Genomic DNA, 21,182 nt, shown 5'->3' with positions numbered 1-21,182 from the left:
TGGATCATCATGGCGGACGGGAGGCGGGGCTAGGATGCAGCTCTGGAGAGAGCGGTGCGCAGAGACTCACATCCTGAATTTTACCTCCAGATTGACTGCAAGAACAAACCAGCAATCCCGAGAAGACCCACTGAAGGCAATCAACTGCTCCTGCAGGACCCGAGAGACCCCTCAAATATTGTGAGAGCCCCAACTGCAGAAGTGGAAAAGGGAGACTCTCCTCTCCCGAACACAAACCCCCACCGGAGAAGCTGAAGGTCTGTTTGTGGGAGAAGTTTCTGCCTTTACCTGGAGCTGAGTCAACCTGGAGAGCCAAGTGAAATACAGGGGTAGAGAATGCAGCAGAAAAAGCCTGGGAGCTCGTTGGGTGCCTTAGCCGCTCATTCCTGCCTGGCACCGCAGGGATCCATCCGGAGGGCACAGGGAGAGGGAAATCTCTAGTGGAACGCTGTAACAATTTGAACAGGGCGAGAAGCTTCCTAGCCAGAACTCAGGGCAGGGCATAGATCTGGTGCGCAGACTCCAAAGGCGGGGATAGAGCCAAGCCCTCTTCGTTCCCAGCTGGGAGGCAAGTGGCCTCAGGCAGATTTTCAAGCCCCTCTAGCCCTCCATCTGGAAACAGACTCGGGGCTGGTGGTGAGAAGGCACAGTGGGAGTGAGAGCAGCCTTTTGATTTGTGTGGGAGCTGGGTGAGGCCTGTGACTGCAGGCTTTCCCCTACTTCCCTGACAACCTACATGACTCAGGAGAGGCAGCCATAATCCTCCTAAGTACACAAGTCCCCGTGACCTGGGAATCTCACCCCCATCTCCAGCAGCAGCAAGACTTGCCCAAGAAGAGACCCATAGACGGTTCACATCACAGGTCTCTGTGCAGACAACCCCCAGTATCAACCTGGAGCCAGGTAGACTCACTGGGTGATGAGACACAGAAGACAATAATCACTGCAGTTCGGCTCACAGGAAGCCACATCCACAGGAAAAGACGGAGCGTACTACATCAAGGGAATACCCCGTGGGACAAAAAAATTTGAACAGCCTTCGGCCATAGACCTTTCCTGACAGTCCCAAGCCATATGAGAAGGAACGAGAAAACAAACCCTATTATTCTAAGTGAAGTAACTCAGGAATGGAAAACCAAACATCGTATCTTCTCATTGATATGTGGGAGCTAAACTAGGAAGATGCAAAGCCGTAAGAATAATACAATGGATTCTGGGGATTTGGGAGGAACAGTGGGAGGGGGACAAGGGATAAAGACCACAAATATGGTGCAGCATACACTGCTCGGTGATGGGTGCACCAAAATCTCACAAATCACCACTAAAAAACTTACTCATGTTACCAGGTGGTATTTGGCTACATGAGTAAGTTCTTTAGTGGTGATTTGTGAGAATAACATTCTTGTCTTTTTTTCTTTTTAGGAAAAGAAAAAAGACAAGAATGTTAATGGTTGTTATTCCTGAGTTGTGGATTAATTCAATGTTTCCAAGGCCTAACTAAAAAAACCTAAGAGGTAAGAGAGAAGTGGTGAGGATGTGGAGAATGAAATTGTGTCCCCTGTCAACAGCATTCGATGTACTTTTAACACTATGAAGGCCACACAAAATGGCTGGTCAGTTTAATGGTCCCTGGATTTTGTGACTGTTTTCTTGTGCTTTTGGATACTGCAGATATTCTTTTTGTATTTCTGCAGGAACGATGTAATAATTTTGTAAACAGATTTGTTTAAAAACTCAAACATGGCCGGGCGCGGTGGCTCACGCCTGTAATCCCAGCACTGTGGGAGGCTGAGGTGGGTGGATCACGAAGTCAGGAGAGCAAGACTAACATGGTGAAACCGTGTCTCTACTAAAATACAAAAACTAGCCAGGCGTGGTGGTGTGCACTGGTAGTCCCAGCTACTCGGGAGACTGAGGCAGGAGATTCACTTGAACCCAGGAGATGGAGGCTGCAGTGAGCTGAGATCGTGCCACTGCACTCCAGCCTGGCGACAGAGCAACACTCCGTCTCAAAAATAAAAAAGCTTCAAACATTTAGATTCGTAAGATTCTGAAAAAGACCTTTATTTTTAGGTTACATTGCTTTACGCAGGAGGCAAATGGGGCAAGGTTTTGGCAAACATATGGTATTAATGAAAATCTGAGTCTCACAAACTATAAGGCAGAAAAGATCAACATCCTTTTATTTAGGCCGCAAGCCATGGTGGCAGAAGGGTTTATATTATGGTAATAGAAGTCCTACAGTGCTGTCCAAGGTGTACCGCTTATGTGTGGAGGTCTAAGCAATCTTGGTATCTACAGTAAGTAACTGAGGAGGTGAAAGTGAACATTTTAGTGAAATGAACAGGAGAGGCTACATAGATGGGCAAACTTTACCAGTGCAGATGGGATGGTGAGGAATAAGAAACTAGGGCCTGGCTCTGGTTGTTGTTTAGGCTAAAACCAGTTAAGTGAAGACGGGAGGACACGCAGCTGTAGATGTGCATGGGACACAAGAGCCAGGACACTCGGGACTGACACAAACTGTGCTACCAATAGCCAATTACTCATGAGTTTGCTCACAGCGGTCCTGGAAGGTGAGCTGTGAATGTATACAGTGTGTTCAACACTTTCACACATCTTTACACTCAGATGAAATGAATAGTATTCCCCACCTTTATCACCAATGACACAGGTTAAATGGTTAACAAACCCAGGTCTAACTTGAAAGCCTGTGCAGGACCCTCCCCGGGGCTGGAGACTTAGTTATTAACCCTTTAAGCCTAAAGAACAGGCTTTTCCCACTTTTCTCACATCCCCATTCTAATAGAAACTTACAGGTATCAGAAAATGCACCTGATGCCTTAGAAAGCTACACAAATAATCAACAATCCCTAATTCATAAGAATGTCTGCAGTTTAATTAGGGAGGCATGAGACTTACTAGTTGACTAAAAAAAAATTAGAGCTCCTTACTGAAGACAACTTCTCAGTAGTTGTTTATTTATTCATTTATTTAGGTAGTTTGATGTGCACATCTTTGAAAAGGGTTGACTTACAAAGATATACATTGAGTTTACAATTTGTAGCTCAATATATCTTCAAAGAAAATGGTGGCTGTTAGTTATTAAATAAAACAAGCATTCATTCCTGCCATTTTAATATGTGCAGGGTAGGAAACAGAATAGATAGTTGTGACTATCATGACGTCCATGAACCTTTAGAATACAATTAACCCATGGAAACACTGACAGTTAATGCAGTCCCACTCCCACCATGAATTGTCCTATTTCCACAGGAAACATCAAACCTCCCCAAATATAATCCTCTAGGCAGAGGTCACTTATTAAATTCACAAAGCAGGTGCAAAAAAAGCAAAAAGAAATTGAGACAGATGAAATAATTGAAAAATTCTATTTACTAAAATTCAAGTAGCTAAACTACCTCCTAGCTGAAATCAGTGAAAACCCTCACACACTGCTCATTTAACCTTATTTCAGTCATAACTCTAACATACTTCCCATCTGGTTTCCATTTTTCAGCAAAAGAAAAAAAAAATTAGATACCGTCACGTATTAGCAGAGAAAGAAAAATAGCTACAAAGGGACAGCTGTCAGGAAGAAGGGAAACAGCTACGAATCCAAGTAGAACTAGAAAATAGCTGTGAGAATGTGGAAAAGCTACCAACCTCTCACTTTTATAGAGCCACAAAGGCATCACTGTGTAACTGATGTTCTTAATGACGATTCCAAACTCTCAAGGTTATACTGCATTCCGAATAATTTAACGTAGTAAAGTCTCTAGAACATGTCAGATATATTTTTATTCAAAATTAAAAAGTGCTATGTTCAAAAAGATAAGCTTTTGTTAGTTGATAAGATTTCCTCACAAGTCATGTTGAGCCTCATTCTTCAACAGGATAGAATAGGCCAATTTTATACAAGACACAGATACACGAAAACATAAATAACTTTGGTGATTTATGGTAAATAAAAAGGAAGCTTGAATCTATGATTGAAAAACAAAAATAATTACATATATATCTACACAGAAAATACAAATCACAAGTTTCAAGAGCTTAACACAAACTAACTGCTGTCAAAATAAATATTTAAAGAAAGCAAAGATGAAACTGCTTAATAGTCAAGGGAAAAAAGGAGGGAGGGGTGATAAACCAAGATAGTGAATGAAGAAAACTGAGCAAGAGACCTCAACGTTGTCTTTACCAACAGGAATTCAGATGCAAGGAACAGACGCAAACCTGTCTCAAATGTGACCTATGAGGCAATACAAAGTCACTTCAAGTCAGTTCTAAATAAAAAATGACAATCAAAATCCCAGAGAGTCTTAAATTATTTAATCCAGACATTATCTAACCTCTCGGATTTTTGTTTGGTGCTATGGTGTTCATCATTCTCCATCAGAATGAAATGTGGGACAAATATGTTATTTGTTGCAGAGAGCGTTTCAGAGCTGATTCATCCAGCAAGGTCAGGGTCAAAAGGCTATTTTGTTCGCACAATGTATTTCTTGATATGAAAAAACAACATGTCAAAGAAGGAATTAAAGCAAAATGTATTTTCAAATGATAAACAGGATCTCAAACTTTCAAGTAAGTACATCTTAAGATGCTCATGAACTTCAGAGATTCTCAGTATTTTAAAACTAGGGATATTCTATTTCAGTAGTTATCAATGTGTTCTCTTCTGCTCATGAGGGACCAAACTGGAAGGTCTCTCAGTGTCTCCTTCCCCAAGCCTTTAAGTGTTTAAGTATATTCAATGTCTAGGAAGGAATTATTAAAGAATTCTGTTTCTTAAAAAAATGTTTCAAAATAATCTAATGTATCCTTGGCAATTTGCGAATGAGAGCACCCAAAGCAGAGTAACCTCCTCCAGTTTGGCCATTCTCAGGGGTATCCTGCCCACTCACTGATTGGTGCCCGTTTGATATTAGTAAGCCCTCCCCCTCCTACTTCTGCACTTACTGTATGGCCTTTTGTATGATCTGGAAAAAAATCTATTCTAAATCAAGTAATCACCAACTTCTGCTTCCAGGCCAACCTAAAAACTGTAAAAAAAAAAAAACTTTACAAAGGAAGAATTTAATACCTTCAAAATTATTTTAGAAGTACCAACAGGTCTACCATAATAAGACTGCTTCTTAAAGTAATGATGTTGGACTGACAATTTGCTAGACTAGTCAGACCTTCTAAAAACTGATACTAAAATGTGTTAAAATGTTCTAAGTATATACACATATGTAGTAGACAGAGTTATAAATTGACAGTTATAAGCAAATGTACAGAATGAAAATATGTACCATGAACTCAGTATTGATTTTTACCACAAAAAAAAAAAAAAAAAAAAAAAAGTTAAGAGAAAATCATGATTTCCTGGTGAATATACAGGATAAAAAACAGGGAAAAAGTGTAGAAACAGACCACAAAGTAAATTATAAAGGAGAAAAAAAAAAAACAAAAAACACAAAATAGGATAAAGACAACTGCAGATAGGAGAATTGAACACCTATGGGGACACATGTAAGATCAGATACTCTCTTTCCAATAAAGCCAAAATAAATTATTTGATAATATTCTCTGTTTACTAAAAAAAAAAAGGCAAGTTTTTCACTGGTGGTAGGTATAGATTTTAGTAAGTAATGCTATCACTTGTCTATTTAACCACAAGTCTAGTGTCCTCTCATTAATCTTTGATACTCAATAATCTGAATAGAAAGACATGATGAATCAAAAAACACACCAATTTTAAAAAGAAAAATCCTTAAAAGTAATTCATCTAAATGGTAAACACAAAGTGAATTCCTAATCTGACATTTGACTTTTTTTTTAACTTCAAAGACAAATATGAGTGACTCTCCCTATTTGTAAAAATGTGAACAATTAAAAACAGTACAATGACTGGGCTCTCACAAACCGTGCAAGTTGAATTTGAAATGTTCATCTGGTATAATAATCAGCTGTCAAGAGGAAGCAACTCAAAGGACATCACACAGTCTATAAACCAGCTCGAAGGAGCCATCCAGACTTTGCCCTGACGAACCCTCTCTGGGTGATAATTAGACAAATTCTCATAGATGATATACTGTGTGCAGAAGCGCTGATCAGAATCAGGTCTGGCATGGTATGCGACTGTATTGATGGTCTGAGTCACGTCACTGTCTGGCTTGGGCTTTCTACTGAGGATCTGGCCCCCACCTGCAGTGACGAGCTTAATAAGGTTGTCCTTTGGATGGTGTTTGAAGGTTCCCCCAAAATAGAAGTAGCATCCATCAAACAGCTTTGGCAACTGAAATAATGAGAAAACATTTGTTAAAGACAGATCAAAAAACAGTATTTAAAAACACTGCATATGAATGAGGAAAATAAAAATACAGGTTGAGTATCCCTTATCTGAAACATTTGGACCAGAAACATTTAGATCCAGAAAGTTTTGGATTGTGAAAAATTTGCATATACATGAGATATCTTAAGAATGTATAAAGCCTAAACACAAAATTCATTTATGTTTCATGTACACCTTATGCACAAAGCCTGAGGTAATTTTATACATTATTTTCAATAATTTTATGCATGCAACAAAATTTTGACTGTGTTCTGACTATGACCTGTCACATGAAGTCAGGTGTGGAATTTTCCACTTGTGGCATCATGTCAAAGCTCGGAAAGTTTTGCATTTTGGAGCATTTTGGATATTGGATTAGGGATGCTTAATCTGTAATAATTACAAGCAGCTATGAAGCTACTTAATGATGTATTGGGATAAGCTCTATTTCAAGCATACTAACTGGATCAAGAAAAATACTTAGGCAAACAAGGGCTTCCTATTTATAAGTTTTTCCCAAAGATTCAGTGCCTATCTCAGTTCCTTTTCACTCTTCTAAAATTTTAGATGTGCTTGGTATAAAGAAAAAAAAAAAAAAAAACTGTTCTTCCAACTTTTTTCATCAGGGTGTTTATGCTTATCTGGTGGGACTTAAAGCCCCCAAAATTCCTAGCTTATTTGAAACCGGCTTCAGACACACCAGGCTAAATATAATTAAATTACAAAAGTAACATCTTTTCCATGAACCTTTATCCAATTCTATCCATCCACATTCATCCCTACATATTACCAGCCTAAGGTACTCAGGGCAGCCACCACAGTAGTGTGCCCTCCAACATTCCAGAAATGTATTCACAGGGCACAACAGATTATTGTAGTGAGGCTAGAGGTCCAATTAGCTACGAAACATACTTCTGTGTGCTCTTTGGAACTAAAAAAGTTTCATATATGGAAATTGTCTTTGTCATTTCTAATATGCTTATCTATATCAACAGGATAATGCAATATTATCCATTAAAACTGCAATATGTGGCCATAAAGACATATGGTAACTAAATCCGAGCAGCAGCTGTAAGTCTTCTTTCAAGCTACTTCCTGTATCTGAGATTTACCTCAGATTCTGAAAGGTTTATGGGAATGTTCGAGATGCCAAAAATCCATTAACAGTATGAAATTATTACCTTCTGGATTTTATTGCTCATCGTGATCATCTTTCAGAATCAAGTGCTTGAAATAAGCACAATTAAAATTTTAATCAGTCACCTGTAGTTGTGGAAAGGGCAGAAGTTTTTCCTGATGGTGATAATAATAGTATGTCATAATAAGAACAATGAAAGTTGTATTAAAAGAAAAATACCAGCTGTTCTCTGTTGAGCCTGCTTCTCTGTGGACCTTCAGGAATTTCGTACTTTTCTTCCTGTTCACATACTTTTCTTCGTAGACATGCTTTTACCCCTGACAAAAACACAAGAATTAAAGCAAAATAAATAGCAAGTGAGCATTATTTCTCTCTCATTAAAATTAAGCAATTTACCTAAGTGGTTTTTCTTCTTCGTGGTAGTTTTTAGGTATTATTCTAAAATACAAACAGAAATCTTACTTTATCCCAAAATAAAACATAAAACTGGTTTTCCATATGAACAGAAGATTTTAAAAATTCTTTGGAGGATTAAACAGGAAGTTAGTACTAAATACTAACTGTAATTTTAATTTCCTTTCTGGAAAACCTAGGCCAGGATACTATTTCAAACACAAAAAAGTCTACATTTTCACTCATAGCAATTATCTAAAATTAAGGTGAATAAAAAGTCCATGATGCAGTCCTGCCCACAAGAACCTAAACTGGGCACTTAGCATCTAAACTGATCTGCACTGCTCATTTTGGCAGTTACATGTCTAATCGGATGTTAAACTGTAAGTGATTTGACATGAAGGAATGTGCATGTAGCTCAGCTAGCCACACAACAGCGGCTCCACAGTGCTTGCTAAAATAACACAAGCAGAGCCTGGGATACGTTTAGCATGTGACAGGTACACAACTGAGGTCGCCAGTCCAGAGATGATTTGGCTGGGCTTTGCAGGAAGAAAGGCATTCTTTTGATGGCTTAAGTCTGTTCACAGCTTCAGGTTAAAAAGCAAGAGCAACAGAGACAGCTCAGCCTGGCATGTTTAGATCCATTCCACTGCCTGGCACCTGGGTAGGGAAGCCCAAAGTAGGGCCATTGGCTGGCAGCCAGTACCAATTGTCTCATTAGGTTCTAGAAATGAAATGAATCCTCAGGATGCCCAGAACCCATCATAAAAGGCAGGACGTGGTCAGCTTCAGCTAGAGACGACATCTTGGGTATTGTCTGTCACCCTCAAGCAAGGGAATTGGTGGCATGTATATATATTTATCATGCTTCTGTTCTGATGTCACATAACTAAACTAAATTTGAGATTTGGAGTAGAAGGACTTGGCTATACCAATTACTTGTTCTGGAAGCTTCCTTGCCTATGGAAATAAAAAAGGAAAACAATGTTTTTCACGGGGCTTCTGTGGATAAAATGCAAACAGCATTCTAGAAACTAGATACTATAATGAATTGTCCTCATTACAAAAACAAACCCTCCATACAATTTTTTAAATTTGTCTTTGAGACTGTTTTGCTCAATACCTCATTTTATCACTGAGGTAGGAACCATAATTATTCACTTACGCATTCTTCAGAATTTCATATACTCTCCCATAGAACAGGAGTTTTATAGCAGAGGGTACTGGTAAAGTGGGAACAATAACTCAGGACTCTCCTTCACTGTCTAGTGTTGTTAACACAAAGAAGAAAAAGTTTTTTAAAATTCACTAAGGACACAGCATTAATAGCCTATATCCACACCAATAAAAAAAAAATTATACAGCACCTGTAAGAGTTCAGAGTGGTACACATAGTTTTGAATATCAAACTATTATATACTGTTATCACCTGATATCTAATGGCTTAAAACCACACAAAAAAATATGACTCTGTAAACATATACTCTAGATTGAGGATTAGACATACACGTTGGAAATATACTACTGTGTTCTGGATACCTCTTGAAAAATGCTAGTGATAAAATTCTGTGCAGCTGATCCCTACTATTTCAACAGTAGAATGAGTCCAATACAGAAGCAGAACCCACTACTTGGCGTGTAAACTATGCATATGCCTGGGAAAGGGTTTTTTTTTTTTTTCCTGGAGACAGAGTCTTGCTCTATCACCAAGCTGGGGTACAGTGGCACGATCTCAACACACAGCAATCTCTGCCTCCCAGGTTCAAGCAATTCCTTTGCCTCAGCCTCCCAAGTAGCTGGGACTACAGGTGCATGCCACCATGCCCCGCTAATTTTCGTATTTTTAGTAGAGAAAGGTTTCACCATGTTGGCCAGGATGGGCTCGATCTCCTGACCTCATTATCTGCTCGCCTCGAACTCCTGAAGTGCCGGGGTTACAGGTGTGAGCCACTGTGGTCGGCTTCAGGGTTCCTTTCTTAACTGAAGTGTGGCCAAGAACCAACAGTTAATCTGCTACACAGAAATGTCCTGGGATTGCATTTCTGTAGGAGTAAAATGTCTCTTGACCTACAATGATCATCTTGAGAGCAAAAACTTATACTGGAGAAGATTTAAAACACTGCAGTATTTTCCAAGAGTGAGCGACGGTCCACTTTAGACTGACACTTTATAGCATAACCAGTTTTAAACTTTCTTCATTATTACTCCAAACTGACACAATAACGAAACTTTATCTCTTTACAGGAGTCAATCTACAGAATTTGTTGTAAGTGACATAACTGAAAAAAACTGGTACTTTCTGAGGAAAAAAAAAAAGTGTTTGAGCCCTGTTTATAAAACGTTTTTATTCTACTCTTGCAAATTAATTTTTAAAAATATCTAGAAACAAATAACTTGAGGTAGAAAAGACCCTTAAAAGCGAGTCCTACTTTCTTGTTTTATAGATTTGCAAAGTCAAGTGCAAAACTATGAAGTGACTTACTAAGACCACTAACAGCAAAGTTTAAGTGATCCCCTTCCTAAAGCAAGACTTCCACTTCGGTGATCTTCCTATACTATATTTACAGGCCAAGATGTGAAATGCTTGGAACCAGAAGTGTTTTAAAATTCAACTGTTTTTTGGATTTTGAAATATTTGCACATACATAAGGAGGTATATCTTGGCAACAAGACCCAAGTCTAAAGAAGTTCATTTATGTTTCATATACGCTTTATACAGATAAAATTTTATACATTCTCTTTAATAATTTTGTGCACAAAACTAAGTTTTGTCTGTGTTTAGACTGTGAGTCATCATGTGAGGTCACGTGTGTCATGCTGGCTAGTATTTTAGAGCATTTTTAGATTAGAAATGCTCAAATTGTATTAAACATCTCTTATGTACAAAAGAAGCCATAATCTTTTCCCGAAGAAGAAAATTCCTGTTTCCTGTCACTTTGTTTCAATAATCTAACCCTGAACTTTCATTAAAATTACAATGTTCTGTCTCAGACTGCTGAATTTTAAATAAAATTTTATTGCTTTATTTTCCTCTATCAACAAGCAATTCATTATCAAATTTAATTTTTCAAGTACATTTGAAATTACATGCGTTTTAAAGATACTAAGGATGGCAATGAGATAATCTCAAGTCATGTTATATATAGCAAAGAAAACTCCCTACTCCTGTCCAGAAATTCTAAGAACTTCATATTAGGTAAATTTCTGTTACAAAGTCAGTTAAAGAACAAAGGTTAATAGTTACACACAGACAAACATGAGAGGATTCATTTTTGAGATTCAGCTTTTCTCTCTTTTCCAATTTAAAATGGCTAACCTTTCAAAGAATAACAAATGTGGGAGTATATTTGACTGTCAGAAAGATAATTAAATATTTTTATATTTCACATTTATTTCAAATGTTAAAAGAAAAGCCTTTTTGAATAAAAATGTTTGAATGCAAAGTTGTTTCTAAAAATAATGGAGGACCAATATATCTTAAATATTTAAAAAAAAAGTCAAAAATTCTGGAAGTATTAATGATTTACATGTATTAGTGAAGTGGTATTCAAAAATACTAATAAAGTAGGAAATAATACACAGCCAGAGTTTTCATCATTTATAAAGTTCTTATATTAAACAAATATAAAATAGTAATATTAAATATGAAAAGAAAAAGTAGAGTATCATTAAGAAAATATGGAATAAGCTGTTCCGCTGTTATTTGCCTGGGTAGAAATTGAGTAGAACCTGAGTAGAATTTATTTGATAGTATACGAGTTTATTTTACAACTGTAAATACTATCATACAGAATTCTCTTCTTATAAATTGTCATTAGTAGAGAACCATGATTGCAGTATCACTTTATAAAAACTATGAATGCCGTGTTACCCAATACTCATCCAATGAGCAAAGTACCTTATTACAGGTTAAATGTGTACAGTGTCCAGTGCTCTGAAAGCTTCAATTTTTCCATAATTTAGAATAAAATATTCATAAATCACAAGGGCTAACCAATCCAATGCTAAAAATCACACACCAATATTTTCTGGTCAAAAGAGAAAAAGACATTCTTATTTTCCTCTATCAACAAGGAATACCAATGTGTTCTATTGTAATAGAATACCAATGTATTCTATTTCATTTTCTTTTTACTTTTCCATCTTTAAATGACCTAGGGCACAACTGTTTGTTCTAAGGAAAGATCCTCATAAAAATTACTGTGGTAACAGCTGCTAAAAGTACTTGTATCCTTCCCCAAATCCAAGAAGACTAGTATAGTCAGTGCTCATTATCTGGAGTAGTTATGTTCTATAAAGATGCTGTGAAGACCGAATTAGTGAATAATGAACCACTGCTGCTAAAGGAAATTCAGGGTTAGGTTTCTGTGAGCCTCTGCTTCTAGCATTTTCGTCAACTGATCAATACTTAACTTTGTTTTATGTATGTTTCTGTTTATACACATTATCGATTGTATACTGTTGACTCATAAAGATTAAACTTAGGGCCAGCAGTACTACAAGTCAGGCCTTGACAAAGCTTAGCTAACACAGTATTCAATATTTTCTCTGAAAGGCACATCACAATCTTCTTGAGCTTAGGGACACACAATGGTATGTCAGCACTACAGAGCTATTTTAAACAATAAAAACACCAACAAAAACACAAAAATGCAAAAAACATGGCATCAATAGACTGAAAGGGCCACTTGCTTACAGTGTGAGAGCTGAAAAAAGGAGACCAAGTATCACCTTGTTTGACCTCAGCTGGGGACATATTTCTTTGGCAACTAAAGATCCTCACTACTCTGTACATGTCTACAAAAGCACTGTGAGTACTGATTTAGGGATTACAAAAAAATTTTCCTAAGTAAGAAAATTCACAAGCACAGAATCTACAAACAATGAGGCTTTACTGTATATTACTTCCAATTCAGGGGAGGGAACGGAAATGCAAAGAATTTAACTTGCTTAAAGCCATTCAGCCATTAAGCGGCAGAATGGGAATTTGAACTTAAATCTGCTTAGTTTTCTAAAGGCTGTTTATTTCACAATGAAATATAACTTCTTGGTACAAAAGATAAACCTTGGGTATTATCTTGGCATGATGTAAATATGTCAGATAGTTAAAAGCTGCTTGAATTGAGTGTTCCAAGATGTTTTTTTATTATAAAAAGCTCAGAAGACTTGAACAGCTGAGTACTCCATTGCTCCGAAAGCAGAGGTTTGTCAAAGACTGAGTCTTTCCTGATTGGGACATTAATGCATATTCAAATTCAGCACTCACACTCAGGACATCCATAATCACCCATCATGTCCATCTTAATTTGTTAGTTTTACCTGTGCTTTATTTGGTGCTCATCTCTCTCCCCCCCTCATTGTCTTTAATATAAAAATCATATTCACCCAAGTTCGCTAAGCTGAATTTCTGAATCTTATGATTTTAACGTACCATAAATGTGCTTTGAATATTGTTTTACATATAATAAAAATTACACTCTAAAAAGGGCATACATTTTAATAACCACTCACTGAATTAAAAACTACCTAACAAAGCTAATATAAAATATTCATTGTACATTGAAAATGAGACTCAAAATTCTGGACTAAGTCAAAATACCATACTAGAAGCATCACCAGTGTGCTGGAATTATGTCATAGACAGTTTCTACTTTAAACACCAAACCAAAAAACATCAGCAATCCTGGGAAATCGTTGACTTAACTCAAATTCATTACTTTATATGTAATTTTTCTTTACTTTCTTCCTCACTTAAGCACGTACTCCCCTTCCCAAATCTCCTTCCCAATGATACTTGCAGAGCATTTGTAATTGTATCTTTCACTGAATGAATATGGTGGCACATAAAGCTGCAGACTGAACACTCCTATGATCATCTACCATATTAAATGAATGGCTAATGTCTAACTGCAGCATTGAGAAAGTGGGCTGTGCTTATGCTGGCTGCTTATCCATTTAATGGGTTTATTTGACTGATTATTTACAAGAAATATATTAAAATGATATCTATTGCTCCTGACATTAGTCAATCAACAGAATTTAACCTTAATAGATACTAGAATCCATAAGTATGGCATCAAGAAAAATGAGATGGCAGATACCAACTGGGCAGCATAGTACTTCCATGGGAAGGAGCCACCGTAAGGCTTAATTCATTAAATATTCAGTCACGGGAGTTGTGTAGTAAGTTTCTACAAACTAAGACAAATCCAATGCTCTAATCACAATGACTGAGTTAAAGAAACACATTCCTCTTATATCATTTCACTCCAAGTAACAATCTGCAAAATTCATATGCCACCTAAGATCAACTAGAATGAAAGTAGTTCTTTTTCTTTTCCTGAAAACTAAGGAAGTTTCTAGGTCTATCACTACATTTGAATGTTGACAGTGTTTTGTTAGAGTTGCTGTAATAGCATAGAAAATCTCAAGAATTTTTTCAAAGCTGAGAGTGACATCTACTCCAAGAATTGTGACTCAAATACCTACAAAGGCCAAGTAGATTACATAAATGTGTGAGGAATCTGGTGTGAAGTGGTAGGAAGCTATGGAGAATGTAATGAACATCGAACCTAAAGACATAAAAATTAAATAGTTATGTTAGACAAAAGCACAGACATAGTATTTGCTTCAGCCCTCAGACTCCTCAGCCTGCTGATTTGAAACTTCTGATGCTTTGTATAATCAACCTCTTTTATAGATTAAAAAAAACCTGAAGTCCTAAGAGATTTAAGTGGCTTTCTCAACAACATAACTGAGATGAGAATGGAAATATACTCCAAGTCATAGATCAAGTTTTCTTCATCTTCATTCTTAGTTGGATCAATGTGTTTACTCAATCTGATGTGCTAAGGTTGCCACTCTATAATTTGTACCCTGTGAGTTTCAGAATGACACACTCCATAGATACTACCATAGTTACAAATTCATATCAACTTCCTACTGAGCCTTTTTTAAGACAAATCAATTAAGTTGATTTACTAAAAAGTAAAATAAGAATGAAATGCTTTAAAATAAAATTTCAGCAATTCGAATGGTGATACATTATCAATGCAATGGAAGAATCTACCAGCCAAACATTACCTAATTAACAAGCCTAAATAATGGCTAATACTTTAAGGTTTTATTTATTCAATAAAAGTTAAGCAATCTGCAGCAAGAATTCTTAACCTATTTTCCATTTGAAACACAGATACTTCTTCAGATTTAAACTACTTTATATTTGTAATAAACAGTTACTAAAGTCCATGGTTATTCCACTATCTGCCACTAAAACAATTCAGCAGAAAAACGAACTCTTAACAATTCCTTCTTAAGAAAAAAGAAACAGAAATACAAGACCACATTTTAGTTAGCTTTCTTGGTGAATATTTTCCTTACTAAAATTACTTTGCATGAGTAAGTTATGTTATTTATGTAAACACAACTTTTGCATATGCCAAAATGATGCATACTTGAAAATGTGTCAAGCCACTATCCTTACAAAATGTATGCTTTATTTCATCTTTGTTACTTTTCATATGTTCCCTTATAGTTGAAGGTTTTGACTGAAGCTATCAACTTTGCAAAAATAAAGGGATGAACTACTTATCTATTAAAACTAAGAGATTCTTTTAGCCTTGGTATATTCCTGATCATGTCCTCCATTTCATGTAAGCTTTCCTTTTTCCCTGAGATTTTATTATATTTTTACATATAGGTAAGCAGCCCCATTCCTAAAGTACTGATTAACCCAAAGTCATTAAGGTATCTCTGTCTACCTTAGCAAAGCCTGAAATTTTTGCATATTAATGTAGCTTATGAATTCCAGGGCTACAATTTTCTGTAAAGAAGCTTCTACTATACGTAAGGTATTCTTTTATTCTAAATTGCTAATAACCACTCTTTCCTCCTATCTCATAAAAGCATATACATCAGTAGATGTATATTTCCATTTTAGCTGCATGGACCACTAATGATGGTCATGGATTTATATTAAGCTTACTTTTTCTCTAATTAAAAAAAAAGAATAATACAAATGAAAGACAGTTAAAAAAAGAAAAAGGGGGAGGGGAGGGTGTTCCTGAATCTACAGTCATACAAAAATGAGAGGATACAATGAAGATGGAAGAAAACTTCAAAAAGGAGATCTGTTAAATGTCCAAAGTAGAAGAGGATTAACTTTGCCTGGTAAGCCATACATAGAATTTTCTCTCTTCAAACCCCAGAGTAGTAAACAAATCCACATTTTAAAGAATTTTTAGGCTAGATGTGATGGCTGGCACTTGTAATCCTAGCACTTTGGGAAGGTGAGGCAGGAGGATAGCTTGAAACTAGGAGTTCAAGAACAGCCTGGGCAACAAAGTGAGATGTTCGTCTCAACTAGAAGGATTAAAAGAAAAAAAAAAATTGCCAGGCATGGTGGTGAGTGCCTGCAGTTCCAGCAACTCAGGAGACTGAAGCAGGAAGGTCACTTGAACCCATGAGTTCATGGCTGCAGAGAGCTATGACTGCACCACTGCACTCCAGCCTGTGTGACAGAGTGAGGGAGGGAAAAAAGGGGTGCTATTCTTCTGGAATTAATGGCTATTTGTAACTGAAACAGCTACGGGAATCAGAATTAATCACTGTTAGTCAATATCAAATATCCTTAAAAAAAAAAAATTAAAATACAGAATCAGATATCACCACTTTATGCAAAAACAAAAGTTCTAATAAAATATGTGATTAGATCTAAACTAGGGATTTGTGTCATTCAAGATAGCAGTAAGTAAAATAAATATTAAAGAATTTCTCTTTTGATTCTATTAAAAATCAACACCCAGATTGTAAAATAAAACAAGTGTTTTGAAAATGATTTTTAGACTTTTTAGTCAAGTAGACGATAACAGCCCTAAACTGTAGTAAAAAACATAATCACAGTAGGAAACTGACAACAATAACACAGATGGAAAAACAGTAGCACATTGTTACTGTTACACACTGTCACATCACCGTGACAAAAACTGTCACTGCAATTTTTGAAAGACTTAAGAACAGAGAAATGAGCCCAATATTTGAAATTCCATAGCAAAAAGTGAAAGGACAATGAGATAAAGGCTGAAAATACAAAATAAAAGGCATATTGTTCCCATTGAAGATTTGAGATATCTCACTAACTACTGTCGCAGATCATTAGATTCTGGCTCCTTATAAATATCACTTAGCAATATTTTATTTTTGACTATGTTTTAGTTCAAATTCTAACTATCAGCATATTTACATGTAAATAACATATTTCTTCACATGACAATATGTGTGATTTGCTATTTTACTTAATGCATTGAGAATCAGGTCAAACTCTATTGCAAAAATATGATATCATAAATTTTTCTTAGGCAAAACTTGGGTATCAATGCTAAGACGCTGTATTATGGATAATAATATAAAAATAGTCTGTCTCTTGTATTATGAATAATAACATTAAAATTATGTCTTTATAAAGGTATAGCTAAAAAACCAAACACAGTCTAATGTCCAAAAATTCTCATAATTATTAGAAAACTCATGCTCTGTGTTCTTTTTTCTCATATACTAGAAGATCAAATTTTTATGTAAAAATTTCTGTTCCAACTAGGACAATCACCATAATCAAATGTATTTGCTGCGTATGCATAACAGGTATAAAAGACCTGGTATATCAGATGGGAAGAATAAATACATGCAGGTTCTAATTTCCCTAATGAAGATCAAAGCCCTAACCTATCCAATTAATCTTGAAAAGGAAAGTGAAAATACTTCCAATTATTATTACAACTTGAAAATTTGAATGTATTAATTTATTCCTAGAGAATTTAAATTTGATCTAACAGGCACACATTATTTTTAAAACTGCTATAAACAAATAGCCTAATCTTTAGTAACCCAACAATTTACTGCTGTTTCTCTTTATTTTTTTACTCACATGCATGCACACATTTACATACATTTGAATGAAGATATAATTGTTTAATATGTTTAAAATTTAAACAATTTTATTTTTCATCTTTTAGTCTTAATATTTATCATATAAAAATATGAATTTTTTTCCAGAGAATATCTTCAAGCATTTCAGAATTTTCTTTATCTTTCATATTTAGGTTATATTACCTACTTCTTGCTATTAGAAGTACCACTACAAATCCTTTTTCTTTCATCTGTATTTTTTGCTTAGGGTGAATTCTCAGAACTGGGACTATTAGATCAAAGGATGTTAATTTTTTTATTCTTAGTCTTTGGCGAAGGCCTCTGTCAGCATAAAGTTGTCTAATCATCTTAGTTTATAGGAATGCTTTGGTATTTTTTTTTTTTATAATTAGCAAAGTTTATATAGAATAAAGTTGTATTTAATTTTAAAATTCCATAGTACTCTCAGTATCCATTTAAAGAAGCAAATTGTTAGAACTTGTTTGAAAACAATAATCTGTTAGCCTGATTATGAGGTCATTTATTAAATGATGACGTAATGATTGTCTTCTAGGGTCCATCTCTTCTCAGCTAAAGCAAAAACGAAAAAACACTCAATTTAGCTCTCCCCCATCTCACAGACATAAATCCAGTGTAAAATGTCTGGCACATTCCTTCAGTAATTCCCTTAGGTGCTGGAGAATTTTACAACTTCTACAGCTGCAATTTTATTTAGACTTAGATGAGAGTGGAGAAGAGGGAAAGATTATTAAAGAAAAGATGACAGCCATCTGTTTTCTTCTTTATAATAAGGCAAAAAGAGAGGATGCAGAATTAAATTTTTAGAAAAAAGGCCAGGATAAAAAAATATTTTGAAAGCGGTGTACTCAAAGAACAAGTCAATAGAAAACATTTTATTTTGGCCTAGTTTGCATCTTTAGGATACAGTTTCATCTTATTCATACTCTATGAGAGTAATAAAATGACTTATTTATATACCTTCTATTTTTCATTCTTATCACCTCTTTAATATCAAAATCACCCTTGTATGAGGGTAGTTCCTAATGGCTTGTGAGAAATTAGTGCCCAAACTAGGACTCAAGTAGAGTTCTCCCCCCAAATTTGATGTTGAAGAAGGGACTTTTCTTAGCCCTAGCTCCTATTTCTGTAAAATGTAAGATAACTATCATTCTGTAAAATATCTGTAAAAGCAATATAAGACAGACTGGATGGCCTGTAAAATTATGGCTTAGTCTCAGAATCTTCATGCTAAGCCCATTAATTGTGGCACTGTAAGATACTATGCATATATAATGTAAGAAAATAAGAGATATTAACCAATTAAGACAGACACTTGCACAGAAAACTGCTCGTAGTTAAATTTGGACCCAATGAATCCCAAGCTTTTGTATAATTCTTTTTGTTTAACTGTTTAGTCTGTAAAATGAGTTTATTATCTACAGAGAAAATAGTGAATAAAATTCCTCTTGAATCTATTTGGTTTATGAAATATCCCATGAAAGGTTATATAAAAGTTTCTGGAAAGTTAATCCAGTAAAAGTTGTGTGTTTTACTGGATTAACCAGCAAGTTAATGGACAGACTCAAACACTAGGCCTGGTTTTAAAAAGTCATACATCTTTACAATTAATTTTGAAAGCTTTGGTCCACCTATCATCTTTTAATATGAATCGTTTTCAGATAGTTTTGAATAGCTCTGAAACATTTTTAAAAATCAAACTGAGCCAGGTGTAGTGATATGCACCTGTAGTATCAACTACTCAGAAGGCTGAAGCTGGAGGATTGCTTGAGCGAGACCTCGTCCCCTAAAAAACAACAACAGGGCCGGGCGCAGTGGCTCACGCCTGTAATCCCAGCACTTTGGGAGGCCGAGGCGGGTGGATCATGAGTTCAAGAGATCAAGACCATCCTGGTCAATACGGTGAAAACCCGTCTCTACTAAAAATATAAAAAAATCAGCTGGCCATGGTGGCGCGTGCCTGTAATCCCAGCTACTCAGGAGGCTGAGGCAGGAGAATTGCCTGAACCCAGGAGGCGGAGGTTGCGGTGAGCCAAGATCGTGCCATTGTACTCCAGCCTGGGTAACAAGAGCGAAACTCTGTCTCAAAAAAATAAATAAACAAAAATAAAACTGAGATGCTTGACACTGAGAACAGTCAGTATAGAAACTATGAGAAATATACACCAGGAAAGAAGTATTTGAAGGTTCTTGCTTCCTTTTTGTAAACTGAGTGACTATTTAAAGGAATTGTCTCAAACTTTGAACCTATTTCTCTTTGGACTCTATATTAAAAAATGTGAGGATACGAACTTCAATAAGGGATTCCATCCATCCTTTCTCCTAAAAGAACCATCGTTATTAGAGGATGTTATTCACTACTGTGAGAATCACCAACTAGCACACTATTAAGTTAGTCTGAGTCCATCAGTGGTTCTATAAAAATGATACAGCCAAGATATTAAAGTGACAAAACTTACATTTCCCAAAGAAGGTAGATTTTATGGAAATGAATCATGTAGCCTGTGTATGTAACCAAACGGCAGTTTAGTATATGCACAAGAACTAGACTCAAAAGTTAAGTAGTAAATGTCTTAACACTCAAAATTTCGTATGGCTTCTTTATTACTGCGACCTTATTATGAAGAAAATCTATTTCTTCCTATAACCACTGGAAAGGTTTCTGGTAAAGGTTTGATACAAAAGAATCCCTAATCAGGAAACCATTTTAAATGAATTTTTTAGACACTGAGGCTCAATAAGACTTTGATAGATTTAAAAGGGAAAAAGAAAATTCAAAACCAAGTGAGACAAATTAGTCCAATTACTTATACGTCTCAAACTCGTCCTAACTAGAAGAGACTAATTAATAGAGACTGGTGAGAACAGATGGAGTGGCATTGCTAGTCACAGCCTCTTAGCTGGATGAGACTGCACCGGTTGAGACTAGCATTGCAAGAAAAGAATTGGAAGCTGTATTTGAAAATGACATGAATACCAATTGATGAAACTGTTTTACAAACCAAATCAACTTTAAACTACAGATTAAATTAATAATATGATTAAGATCTTGATAAATCAAGCATTCTACCATAAAACCTTCAAAGCACAAAGCCATAAAACCATTTTTATAAACTAATTTTAATCCATCAGTTGCTTCATAAAAAAGTTTCATTAAATAAACCCACTGTTCTTTCTTAACATCTTATTTAAAAATAATTACCGTCATGGAAAGTTTCAAAGGCATGAACAGAGACATCCTATGCACCTTTCTTCCAGTGTCCAATGTTACTGCACTCCATTCCAGGCTGGAGTGCAGTAGCACCATCTTGGCTCACTGCAACCTCCACCTCCCTGGTTCAAGTGATTCTTTCTATCTATATCTATCTATCTACCTACCTACCT

The 21,182-nt window shown here is 35.8% G+C and overlaps 1 protein-coding gene across 1 annotated transcript in view; it reads right to left on the bottom strand.

Annotated features, from left to right (window-relative positions):
• Positions 1-5,447: 5,447 nt before the first annotated feature.
• Positions 5,448-21,182, bottom strand: part of BARD1 (BRCA1 associated RING domain 1) — a 91,262-nt gene continuing 75,527 nt past the window's right edge. Inside the window, exons 10-11 of the mRNA XM_074399063.1 lie at positions 7,680-7,777; positions 5,448-6,286 (exon numbers count right to left, since the gene is read on the bottom strand). Of these exons, the coding sequence (XP_074255164.1) occupies positions 5,954-6,286; positions 7,680-7,777 (431 nt within the window). The 3' untranslated portion in view covers positions 5,448-5,953. The remainder of the gene's footprint in view (positions 6,287-7,679; positions 7,778-21,182) is intronic.

The sequence above is a fragment of the Saimiri boliviensis genome, chromosome 5 (genome assembly GCF_048565385.1).
Source record: "Saimiri boliviensis isolate mSaiBol1 chromosome 5, mSaiBol1.pri, whole genome shotgun sequence".
NCBI classification, from domain to species: domain Eukaryota; kingdom Metazoa; phylum Chordata; class Mammalia; order Primates; family Cebidae; genus Saimiri; species Saimiri boliviensis.
This window is presented reverse-complemented; position numbering and strand designations above follow the sequence as displayed.